This window comes from Blennius ocellaris, assembly GCF_963422515.1.
Source record: "Blennius ocellaris genome assembly, chromosome: 22".
NCBI lineage: Eukaryota > Metazoa > Chordata > Actinopteri > Blenniiformes > Blenniidae > Blennius > Blennius ocellaris.
In genome coordinates, this window is record NC_137671.1 from 12,277,795 (window position 1) to 12,289,867 (window position 12,073).

General features: G+C 40.9%; 1 protein-coding gene across 1 annotated transcript; it reads right to left on the reverse strand.

Annotated features, from left to right (window-relative positions):
* Positions 1–3,101: 3,101 nt before the first annotated feature.
* LOC308146468 (uncharacterized protein) lies at positions 3,102–4,512 on the reverse strand. Its single transcript, XM_080518306.1, has 2 exons — positions 3,638–4,512; positions 3,102–3,487 (listed from the first exon to the last, which is right to left on the reverse strand). Exon 1 carries the CDS (start codon positions 4,299–4,301, stop codon positions 3,720–3,722), a length of 582 nt encoding a protein of 193 aa, XP_080374432.1. The 5' UTR covers positions 4,302–4,512; the 3' UTR covers positions 3,102–3,487; positions 3,638–3,719.
* Positions 4,513–12,073: the final 7,561 nt, after the last annotated feature.

A 12,073-nucleotide genomic window follows, 5' to 3' on the forward strand; every position in this document is an offset into this window, starting at 1 on the left:
GTGACCTTTACAGAAACATGACATGGAAAGCACCAAGGGACATTCAGGTGGACGTGTTAACCTGCAAACACTCAAGGAAACTACACACTCCAGGTGAAATATCATTCAGCCACCGCAGCCTGTGACCTACAGTATGAATGGATGAATGTAGAAAACACAGGCACAAGCACACACAGTGATATAGTGGATAGATGATGGTTTTTTGTTTTTAATCAAAGGCGTAAAAGGTGTATTGTTAAAAAAATGACTAAAAAGCATTGAGCATACGATCTAAAGTTTCACTTGTTTGTGCAAAATGCTTTGCTCATATATTTTTTGTTTTTTATTTAAGTTAAATTCATTTATCAGGCGAACTGATTAAGAAGTGATGTTTTACTAGAGCGAAACAGACGTGCAATTGCATCAATCACCATTTAGTCATGTATAATATCATTGCAAACAACAACACCCCCCCCAAAAAAATAAAACCCTACACAAATAGACACAGAAGTTATCAAATATGGCAACTTGCCAGAGAAAAGGTGAAAACAAAGAAAAAGAACAATTATGCAATTATTTAAGGTTTTTTTTCTCCATAAAATGAGAAGCCCAATGAAATAAACCTCTAAAGTAACCGATGCAGAGCGGGAAGCGAGGTTTCGCAGAGAATCAAACGACCCAGATGGTCACAGGAGTGAGACAAGTTTCTACCTGGACCCGAGCATTGCACTGCACCAATCACAGGTGGATCGATGGCGTGACAGCCTGCAGGGGCATCCATTAATCAGCCAGCAGCAGTCCTGTCCACATTACTACTGCCCACACACACACACACACATAGGTGTAATTGCTGGCCAACACGCTTGGCAGCTGGACCACAGATTGAGCCTTTCAGACTGACAGCCACTGAACCCAAGACCTTGGCCAATGCGTCACTGCCCCCCCCCCCCCCCCCCCCCCTTCATTTCCCAGAAGAGTTTTGTCCCTTAAAAAGACATTGGGGCTTCTACTGCAACGTGTCAAGACACCCTTCAAAGACACAGAGCACATCCCTCCTGTCAGGCCCCTCGTATCAGATCTGGATTAATTTAACCGCAGCAATTAAAAGAGGGGTTGTCTTTGGACTGTGAAAGATTTCCATCCCGGTCATGGGTCCCTGCTGGTGCTCTGAGACTGGATCTAAATGTGGACCACCCAATAATCAACACCTCCTCCTCCAGCTTGTGACCCACACCAGCTTTTTTTTTTTTTTTTTGTCTTCACATTTGTTGTTCACGACTGCCCCCGTGTGGCAGCTTGGAAACATGACATTTCATTGAACGCGCGAGAGCAGGGGTCTTAAAACCTGTGGCTCTTCACTCCCTCTGTAGTGGCTCCATGAAAGTGATTCAACTTATTTAGTAATTTATTATATTTACAAACCAGAGTCCTTCACCAAAGGACTCGTAACCCTCGGCTGAAATGGCATTGAAAAAGGTACAAGAAAAAATAAATCCTGCAATGAATAGAATTTCTAATAAATAAATGAATAAATGAGGAAAACTCATGTAAAACTGCTTAAAAGAATCGAAATGGGTAAAACAGCTAATATGTTTGGATTTATATTGGAAAAATAGAGTGAAATTAAAATCAGGTACAAAAACAGGTCAAATACAAATATGAAACTTCAGCAGCTGTGTTTGCCTCATTTTGAAGGTGTAATAGATTTCAGAACCCTGCACAAGAAACAGACATTTCTGAGTTGATTTTAAAACTAGATGCAATAGATTTTCTGACTAAATCTAATTCAGGGTTGTAAAATTACTGGGGGTATATATACAGCCCGATTCCATCTCATGGGCCAAACCAGGAAAATAATTACATCATTTATAAACAACTACAACACTGGTATTTGCAGTGCTAAAAAGAATTACAAGAACACTTTATAGACTTAAAAAAGTTTAAATTTACAAGAAGAAAATGTATCATTTTCTCACTTTGAGGCAAAAGTGTAAACATGCCTGCTTGTGCAAATTATAGTACATTGAATACATACTATTTACTGAACATGTTTTTTTCTCTGAATTTTATTGTAATTAAAAATGCTAAATTAATTTAATTAAATCTAAATGTATTTCGAGTAAAGTCTAAAACTTTTACCAACAAAAAAAAAATCTGCAGCCTTCAATGTTTTACTTTCATCTCACAATTCATGAGCAATTGACAGTCTGCTTTTATTTTTCTATGGCTGCTACCATTACAAAACCGTTCTTTAAATACAAAATAAACACAATTTTCAATAAACTATAATATAGAATATTTCCAATTATTCATTGATTATTCGATTTATTCTGTCAAAAGGGCCTTAGTGGGGAGAGGGATCAGGACTACAGCATTCATCTGACCCTGCATTTTAAATTTAATCAAGTGACACCCTGCATTTTAAATTTAATCAAGTGACACCGGATATGAGGTTGATTACCTTTTGTGCTTCTCCCGCTTCGACTCTGGGGTAATGCCCGGTATGTCACTAACGTAATTCTGATGCAAATAAACACCAACATATCCACCTATCAAAAAATGTTTTGCTCTTAATTTCCACCATTGCTCGTCAAAATGTAGTTATCAAGTTAGTCTGTTGTGGGGTTTTCTGTTTGCACTCGAAGTTTGGTCAACAGCTGGTTATATAACTGCTATTGGCTTAGAATGTGGTTTATTTCTATTTGTTGTAACTATACTTTATCATAATGTCGAGTTTATTTTAAAAGCTAGCACGTGATGTAATATATAAAGAACACTTACTTCAGGTCATATGTGTCACCTAATGCAGAGGTGGACAATGGTCATCCATTAATTCTGATTTAAAACCACATCTCTTCATTAACCTCATCGGGTAACTTAATGAAGCTTTGGTTTACTATGAATGAGCCTCTGATCAGGTCACAGGTCATATATATGCTTCAATACACTGCAGGCTCATTAATAGTCAAATTTAATTAGATTAAGGTTTATTGGTTCATCTGAGCAGCTTGGATTTATTTGGGAGAGGAAAACCAACCTTTTTACCTTCCAGTCACGTGACAAACCTTCATATCGCTTACTCCTACAAACATTTTTGAATGATACACACAAACTTGTTTAATTGCCAATATAACATTATTTATTGAAACATACTATATACTCTATGACAAATCCGATCGCCTTCACGTTTACAACAATCACTACGAACTCTGAACAAAACGATGAGCAGAGAATCACCTCGTGTCAGTCACGTGGGTGCCACCTCCTTTGCCCTCCCGCTCCAGTGAGGTCACGTGTCCTGGCAAGATGACCTGGAAAACGCTCAGACAACAGGTGACTGTACACAGCACTCCGCAGCCCCCTGCACATTGCATCACTGTACAACGATACCTCTCCGGACCGTTACCTGGAGCTTACAATCCGGGAGCGGAGCGGCGTGAGGCGTCCGGTTCCTCCGGGCGGTGGCTCAGGAGCGCCCCCTACTGCACGGGCGGCGTCCAAAGTGCCGCTGTGAGACAAATATAAAGCCCAACCATGAATCAGGCGGCACATTGTAGCACATGACATCACCTTTTTTTTTTTTTAACCAAACAAAAAAAACAAAAACAAAAAACCGAAAGGTCACACTCAAGTATTTTACAATGGAAACTCGTCACACCTTTTCACACGTCTTTCACGGAAAGTCACCGTGCGGGTGGTGAGGAGCTTCGCGAGGCCTCGTGAGACCAGTTCATTCCGGTTTACCAGCACAGGCCCGACACCGCTTCCTCAAAGTCCCTCTGCAGGAAGGCCAGGTATCGGTCAAAGTCAGAGTCCTGAGCGGTGGCATCTCCTCTGTCTGGGAGAGATTTGTCGTTAACATTTGTCTCCTCTGACGCCGAATCGGTGCGGCACCTCTGTAGGTCTTCGTACGTGTTAGTCATCAGGTACTGCGTGGTGTTCTGCGGCGCCATGGCTCCGGCGGGATGACGCTGCACACAGGCCCCGGCTCCAGCGGGATGACGCTGCACACAGGCCCCGGCTCCAGCGGGATGACGCTGCACACAGGCCCCGACGGGATTCTCCTCACGGGCGGCCTGCTTCCGCTGCTTTTTCCCCTCAAAGCCTCCCATAAACGCGGCCACATTAGCGGCCTGTAGCCGCCGCCGCTGCTGCTGCTCCCGACGGAAGCGTCTCCGGTCGGTCACTCTATGCGCTCCTTCCTTCACCTCCGCGGACACACGGAGGAGCCTCCACCTCAGGCCGGCTCCGGGTTTCGTGGTTCTTCTCAAACAGTCGGATTTGGAGTGTGTTGACGTGGCATCCATTATGACTACACACATTTCCAAAAAAAAAAAAAAAAATACAGTTGATTCTTAAAAAAGAAAAAACCCACGATATCGTCTGTTAGGAAACTAGATCAAAACCCTATTCTGCTCTTTAAAAAGTGGCAGATAGTCTCTTTTACCCACCAAAATATTAATAAGCTATACTTTCTCGGAGTGAGCTCGCGCTACCATTCGGTCTAATCACTAAAAAAAAAATGCATTACGACGCAGAGCGCACGTTCTATTTACAGGACGGAAATACCCAGAATCCTCTGCGCACCACCAGCAAAAATGGGCTGAGATAACGGTGCTGCCACCTACTGATCTGGAATGGAACTACGACCTACATCGACGGCTTTTGAACTGTGGATGATCCCTTTTGTTTTTAGTTGAAATTACAGTTTTATTTTGTTTGGTTTTTAAAAGAAAAATGATTGATGTTCATACTTGTGATGACTCACCTGCTTTTCAGTAATAACATGTCTTCATTCAATTGTAGACATACAACATTTAATGTTTATTGTTTAATATTATATTTATTGTAAAATGTCTTTTACGGTTTTAGGTTATCATAAATATGTGGTTTTACTTTACTTTTTAACTCTTAATTAGGCACTCAATGGCACATTTTAAAATTATATGTTTTCTCCCATGTCAAAAACTCTTGCGAGACTCGGTTGTACTCTTTTGCTATTGCAACATTTTGAAGTCAGAACAAATAAACACCAAATGCACGCCTTTCTTTTTGTTAGTAAAATATATTGGAAAGTGCATAACCTAACAAAAAAGGGATAATTTGATTCCACAGTAGGTTTCATTATTATCCTGTTGTTTCATAAAATCAATATAAATCGAGTCTGATCTGATTTATATAAAAGAATAACATGAAGGAAATCGGTGATCAAAACAAGTTATTATACCCTGCAGGAGCACTTCAGCAATAGAAATAAAGGAATAACCATCTGGAACATCCACACCACAGCGAGGTTATTTCAGAGATATTAAAGTGATTCTTCAGAGGTTGACTATTTGTGAAAACCGTGTGGTTGTGTACCACTCGGTGGCGCACTAAAACATGATTTTCATTTCCATACGCAGGCCGCGTGAGATCCCACCAGAGGGCGCACATTAAATAGCAGGCATCTTTTATACTCTTTTTCTCTTGTTTGAGAGGCCCTGAGAATTTTGGAAGCAACAACTCTGTCCTCAGTCATCCACTGTGCATACTATTGTGAATGTGCACAAGATTTCACTTTTTATAATGTGCTGGGTATAGATGTACCTACAATCATCACTATTTTCATTTATTTGGGTTCTACTGATGCATTTATTTTGCACAAAGTGTATTGAACTTTGAAAACATATAAATGGCTGGTTTCATTAAGATCAGGTTTGAAGAATAATTATATATAGCAGGAGGATGCTTGCTGGGAAAAACTGTCCACTTGGTGGAATAAATAATGTTTATCTTCTACACAGGTGACATATATATGTATTTTGGCTGATTCCGTTGATAAATGACAAATACAAGCCATCGAGTACAACTGCACATCTGGAAGATGTCATTTCCCACCAATTGTCTGAATAGTTGCCTTTAGGGTTGGAAAACTGCATACTGTACTAACTTTGGAAGGTGTTGAAAATATAACAAAAAGGAAAATGTGCTGAATCCATTCGTTTTCTGAGAATAAGTCTGCAGCTGACCCTGCGCTCGGTTACAGGGCAGGAAGCCAAAAGATGACTATCGCTCATGAGGACTTGCAGACTGTGTTTCTCTAAGCACCCCAGCCCTCCTACGTACTCACTCCCATTTCCGATTATCAACCCGCATATTTCACCAGGCTGTATCCCCTTTTCTCCATCTCGGACCTTTAAAAGTGCTTCAAGCCTCAACTACTTTTTGCAAAATGTGCAGTGGGGTCACCCTTAGTTTAAAAAAAAAATTAAAAAAATCTGCTCACTTACAAAGATTTACCCTGTGTCTTGCTCTTCCAGTGTTTATTTGAAGTTCGAGGAAACTCAGTTACGTATTTGTGTGTCACCCTGGCCAAGTTGCACAATAGCAGCTGCACTTTGATTTGTTCAATATTTGGAGAAATAGAAGACACGTCATCGTCCTTTCATGCGGTTCAGACAGAGTTTTCAGTGTAATGAAGGCTCATCTGCACAGACAGCAATCGTTCTTATAAAGCATGTTCATGTAAATACGAGCTGTCACATGTGTCGGCCAAAAGCAGCCCACATAAATTCCAAGAAGACAACTTCTTTTTCCCTTTTGGAATTTTAGATTTTCTAAATAGTTTTGGGACTTTTTCCAGAATCTTATTACCGGTAAGTTAACTGCAATAAAACAAAAGGGGAAAGAAGATAGTCGGTATATATCTGTCATTAAGTCCAGTCAGGCCTTTTTCCCGTCGTATTAGGTTTTTATGTCATCTTAAATAAAATCATCAGCTCAAGGTGAAATGAGAAGGGAACTTTCAGAAACAAACCAACAGCTTTGGATGACAATAACCTTCCTTTTTAAAAAAAAAAAAAAAATTTCTTCAGATAAACGGAGTAGAAAAGCAGCAAAGATTATGATGGAGAGAGATGGGCCTGGACAGATCGTTTCAAGATGTGCCTTTATTTACAGATGAAGAATAATAAAAGTACTTTCATGAAGAAGAAGTTGGAAGCTCTGCTTTTCCGTGACACGAGTAAGACTTATAGAAACTGGAAGTGAAATTAGACAGTGGGGTGATTTTTCCACCGTGCTTGTGGGCCAAAAGTGTGTGTGTGTGTGTGTGTGTGTGTGTGTGTGTGTGTGTGTGTGTGTGTGTGTGTGTGTGTGTGTGTGTGTGTGTGTGTGTGAGAGAGAGAGAGAGCTGGGCACCGTTCAAGTTTCCTCCGCAGTGCGGTGGCTCTCCCGGAGGGGGAGAGAGGAGAGAGGGCGAGAAAGAGAAAGAGAGACAGAGAGGGAGAGAGAGAGAGAGAGAGAGAGAGAGAGAGAGAGAGAGAGAGAGAGGGAGTGAAAGAGGACACGCAGACCTAAAGTGAGATGACACTCCGCTGAATCGCCCGACAACCCCCCCCCCCCCCCCCCCCCCCAACTCAAAGCACCAGCAGCTCTCTCAGGTCTGTGTTTCTGTGTTCCTCTCGTCTGATGTGACCCTCCTAAGCCACTGCTGGCACCGTAAACATGACTGGACAGTTTTGCAACTTGCCGGATGTCGATGCTCGGTGACCTTGAGCGACGCGTGCGACCCCGGCACACAATGACTGTCAGATAAATATATCTGAACTTGTGGTTTTGGTTTTCATTTCCTCCCATGGACAAACTGACTTTTTTTTTTTTTTGTGCCTCTTTTCATATGACGACAATCAAACACATCTCACTTTCTAATTAAAAACATGGAGATCCTTCCTCACTGGGGTCAAGCAGCCTCTGGCCACTCTGTTTATCTACAGACATGAAGGTCATCTGAATATTTAAAAGAAATTATGATTTATGAGAAATGTTGGCCCAAAGGCCCGGATCAGCCTTTTCCTTCCACACTCCCAGGAAGTGATTGAATTGTTTGTAGTGAGTTTCTCAAGCATGCAAGTTCCCAAGAATTCCCTTTGACTTCTCTGTTTTGGCATGAAAAGACAAAAAAAAAAGATTTTTTTTTCTTTCCCTCTTGAGATACATAAACTGATCTTGCACGCCTCAGGATTTGGCTCGCTTTATGTAATTCAGACGAAAGCCTCATTATCACACTTCTGCAGAGCTTAATGACAAACCTGAGTGTTTGAGCATAAAGACACATTAAATTTGCAGGATGGTCTGTTTAAATGGCCACGATTGAGAAATACTCCTGTAATATAGCTTAAAATAACGTTTTTGCACAATTTTATGGTCTGTATGAAGAGTTTATTGATTTTCTACCATCCTCCAACAGTTCTCCACAAGAGTGGAGTCGTTCATTCAGGTTGTGGTTCATTCATGAATCAATCTTGGATTAGTTGCCGCAGGTTTTATTGGAAGCCTTTTGTCTTCTCATACAACTCGCTCAGAGAACATTTAGAAGTTCATTGCTAAATACATAACGTATGTTAGAAAAGCCTTTTGAAAGGACTGTGATCTGATTTTTCACCATCGCAATTTTAAAGTTTCTATACCAGAAAAGAAAAATTGTGAAAAAAAAGAAATTGTAAAGCGCTTCGGGATAGTTCGGGAGATTCAAACCAGAGGACGTTCCATGAAATTTAAGTTCTCAAAATATGCGCTTGAGTGAGTTTAATGACAAATTTACTTCAGAAAGGTACTGATATTCAAGATGTACATCAACAACTAAAACTGGGTCGTATAAATGGAATCTTTTTTTTCCATTCTGGTAGAGTAAATTTAAAGTTAAAGAGCTTTTCGTTCAAAGATTTAGGATTTTAAGGGTGGGTCTGACACAAAGGGCTTCTGGTTTTAGCTGTTTATGGAAAATGACTGAATGGATGAAAGTTCTCCACCAGCCTCTGCTTCATAGCAGGTCGTTTTATTCGGTGACCATACAGGATAAGGTTTCACATCTGTTCCTGCTGAATGTCACCATCATCAGACCTGATCAATTTTAATTGAAGTGCATTAAACTGGAATAACATTTACTTTCAAAGCAAAGAACCCCCCCCCCCACACACACACACACGCACACACACAAGTACAATAATTAAGCAAAAAACCAGAGATAGTTTAATAATTACCTAACGTGAGCCACTTCTAACAATCTTTTACTGCATAACACAATGGGGCACAGTAAAAATGCCATATAGTCTCATGGTTTCAGCTTTTTAATGTTAAGAATTTGTTCCGAAATCAAGGAAGAATAATTTCCTCAAACTGTGAAGAGCGTGTTTTAATTTCTTCCCTGACATTTCGACTGAGTGTATGACGAATTGAGAAATTAATAACATTTCACAAATTAGTCATCTTTTGAGGGTCCCCCCCCCCACCAAGATTCTTCTCCATAGAAGGGATTTATTTTTCCTTTTACAGTTTATTGTGCCAGTATAAAGGGGGGGGGGGGGCTCGTACTGTCAGATTTGATACTTGTTGCCATGCCAACGCAATGAAAAGGACTGCAGAATATCTCCATCTTTCAGTCGGGAAGCAGAGGGATTTCATCAGCACCCTTTTGTATCACTTTTACAGAGGTCTTACTCCTGCGCATGTGTGTGTGTGCATGCGTGTGTGTGTGTGTGTGTGTGTGTGTGTGTGTGTGTGTGTGTGTGTGTGTGTGTGTGTGTGTGTGTGTGTGTGTGTGTGTGTGTGTGTGTGTGTGTGTGTGTGCAGTCTCAACACCCACAGGCCACCTGCTGCACCGTTGCATGCTGGGATCTCACAACCAGACAAATTGAACAGATGATCAGCTCAGACAGTGCATTTGTGTGTACATTTATTGACATGCCAAACAGGCTTAAAAATAAATAAATAAAAAATTCTGGTTTGGATGACGTTTCTTCTTCTCCTGTGTGAATTTCTGCTAACAGCATGTTATCGTACACTTTGTTCTCAGGTGCTGAGAGTGTGTGCAGGCCACTGCTGTGTGTGCGTGTGTGTGTGTGTGTGTGTGTGTGTGTGTGTGTGTGTGTGTGTGTGTGTGTGTGTGTGTGTGTGTGTGTGTGTGTGTGTGTGTGTGTGTGTGTGTGTGTGTGTGTGTGTGTGTGTGTGTGTGTGTGCCTTGCTGGTGTGAGACAAACGTAGCCTCTCAGAGTGTTCACCTCACTGTGCCGTGACCCCGGCTCTAGCGGGATGTGGCTAATGAGAGCTATAAATATCCTGGAACAAACCTGGCTGGCGCTCGCAGGACCAAAAACCTCTGCACACCGACACAATAACACACACCGGCAATGCATGATCGTGTTCTTTTTCTTTCTTTTTTTTGCCCTCACAGCTCCTGCTACAGATGATGACAAGAGGAGGAGAGGAAAAAGGAAGGTGGGGGGGTCCAATAAATTATGGACAAAGCTGTTCGACAGTCAGATGCAGACCACCTGTTTGCTCGATCTCCCGCCTACTTTCCACCCACTTCTTCTCCCAACTGCCTGCGGACCTTTCAGTTCTGACAATGTGAGTCACAGCAGCTTGTGTGGGCGTCTGAAGTTTCCTGTCGATACCTTTGATTGCATTGCCAACAGTATTAAGGAGGACGGTTTGGTGGTGGATGAAGGGAAACGGAAGAACTGTGATTATTATTCAAGGATGAATCAATCCGTGCAAATTGCCCTCAGTATCTTCATTTATTGTACAAATACATGTGGACAAACACACGCATGTAAACAGGAATCAAGGGGAAGTTGGAGGCAGTTATTGAGCACCAAACATGTAACTCACACAAGACCAGATTTATTCATTTTATAATTCCTCTGAATTCAGTGTTTTTTTTATTATACACGCATTCAGTTTACATAGACAAGACCTAACTTGACCACTCAGCAGTGCACTCACATTTAAGTCAGAGAAACGATGCAAAGCTAAAATAACATTTTCTGTTCTTGCAAGACAAGCTACTTTGACATTAGATTGCTAATAATGACTATAACAGGAATGGGCAGGGTCTTTGGCTGACAACAGAATAGAACCTGAGCTCAGTAAAAGCAGCAACTAATTGTTCTGTCACGGCGAAATGTTCAGTCAGTGAAACTTGCAGTGTGAAGATATGTGCTTCCAACCGATTCATCTGTGTCACACCTTATAATCATGACTTGTGACTTGACGTTCAGCCCATAAGTCACAAGACATCACATAAACAGCGATGTTGTGCCAGAACGAAAGTGCCAGAACTAAAGAACTCAGTTCCTCGTGATAATGCATGCAAGTCCGGCTTCTAAGTTACAAGCCAAACATGGAGAAGCAAATATACGACCTTAAAACATTTTTTTATTTTTTATTTTATTTTGCAGGAAAAGCTGCCTATGGCAGAAAGCCACATGTTTGAAAGTCAACCTTGTAAATCAGTTTTGTGTGCTTCAATAAAGAAATTAAAAAAAAGTTTTTGGGAGGAGATGAGGAGCATAAACTGAGGTCATTTAGAGACTGAGGACATTGCAGATTCGTGCCGCCGGTTAACGCAGTCCATGACGTTTCTCGGCTCACTTGTCAGTAAACACTGTTATCCCGTTGTACCCGGCTCTTCTCGGGTTAGAAATCAGGATTATTTGCACTGACCTTTTACGGTGCGTCTGGTCAAACAGTATACGGATTCATGTGATTTTTGTGAAGGAAAATTTCACAAAAAATAATGTGATAGTGATCAAGCATTCAGCGCTGAGTTTCATTCTGTCAAATATCTTCTTCCTGGCATCTTTTCCACAAAGCTGTGATGGAATTAAACAATAAACTATGTGCCTTTTTTTTTAAACAAAGAATGCAAATTTTCTAATACTGACAGTTTTTTGTTTTTATTAAAGTAGATCCAGTCGTAGGTTTTTTTTTTTCTTTTTTATTGATCGTCCCTAAATTCAAATGTATATAGTTACCATGGGGGTTCAGAGGGTTCATTAGAAAACCATATATAGAGAGTGAGGACTCCAAGATATTGTATAATCGGATGTCAGGATCAAGTTACAGGTTACAGCAGCACAGTCTGTCTCTGTTTCAACCTTTAACATAGAGAACATCTTGTGCTGTTATTAGTTGTTTTTTTTTACATAATCTCTTCGGAAACTTTTATTTGTTTATTTATAAATGACTGAGATTCAGTTTTGAAATCAATCCATGTGCACCAAGCACCACAACCGAGTCTCATTTAAAGAGGCTGGTGTAAAAAGAATAA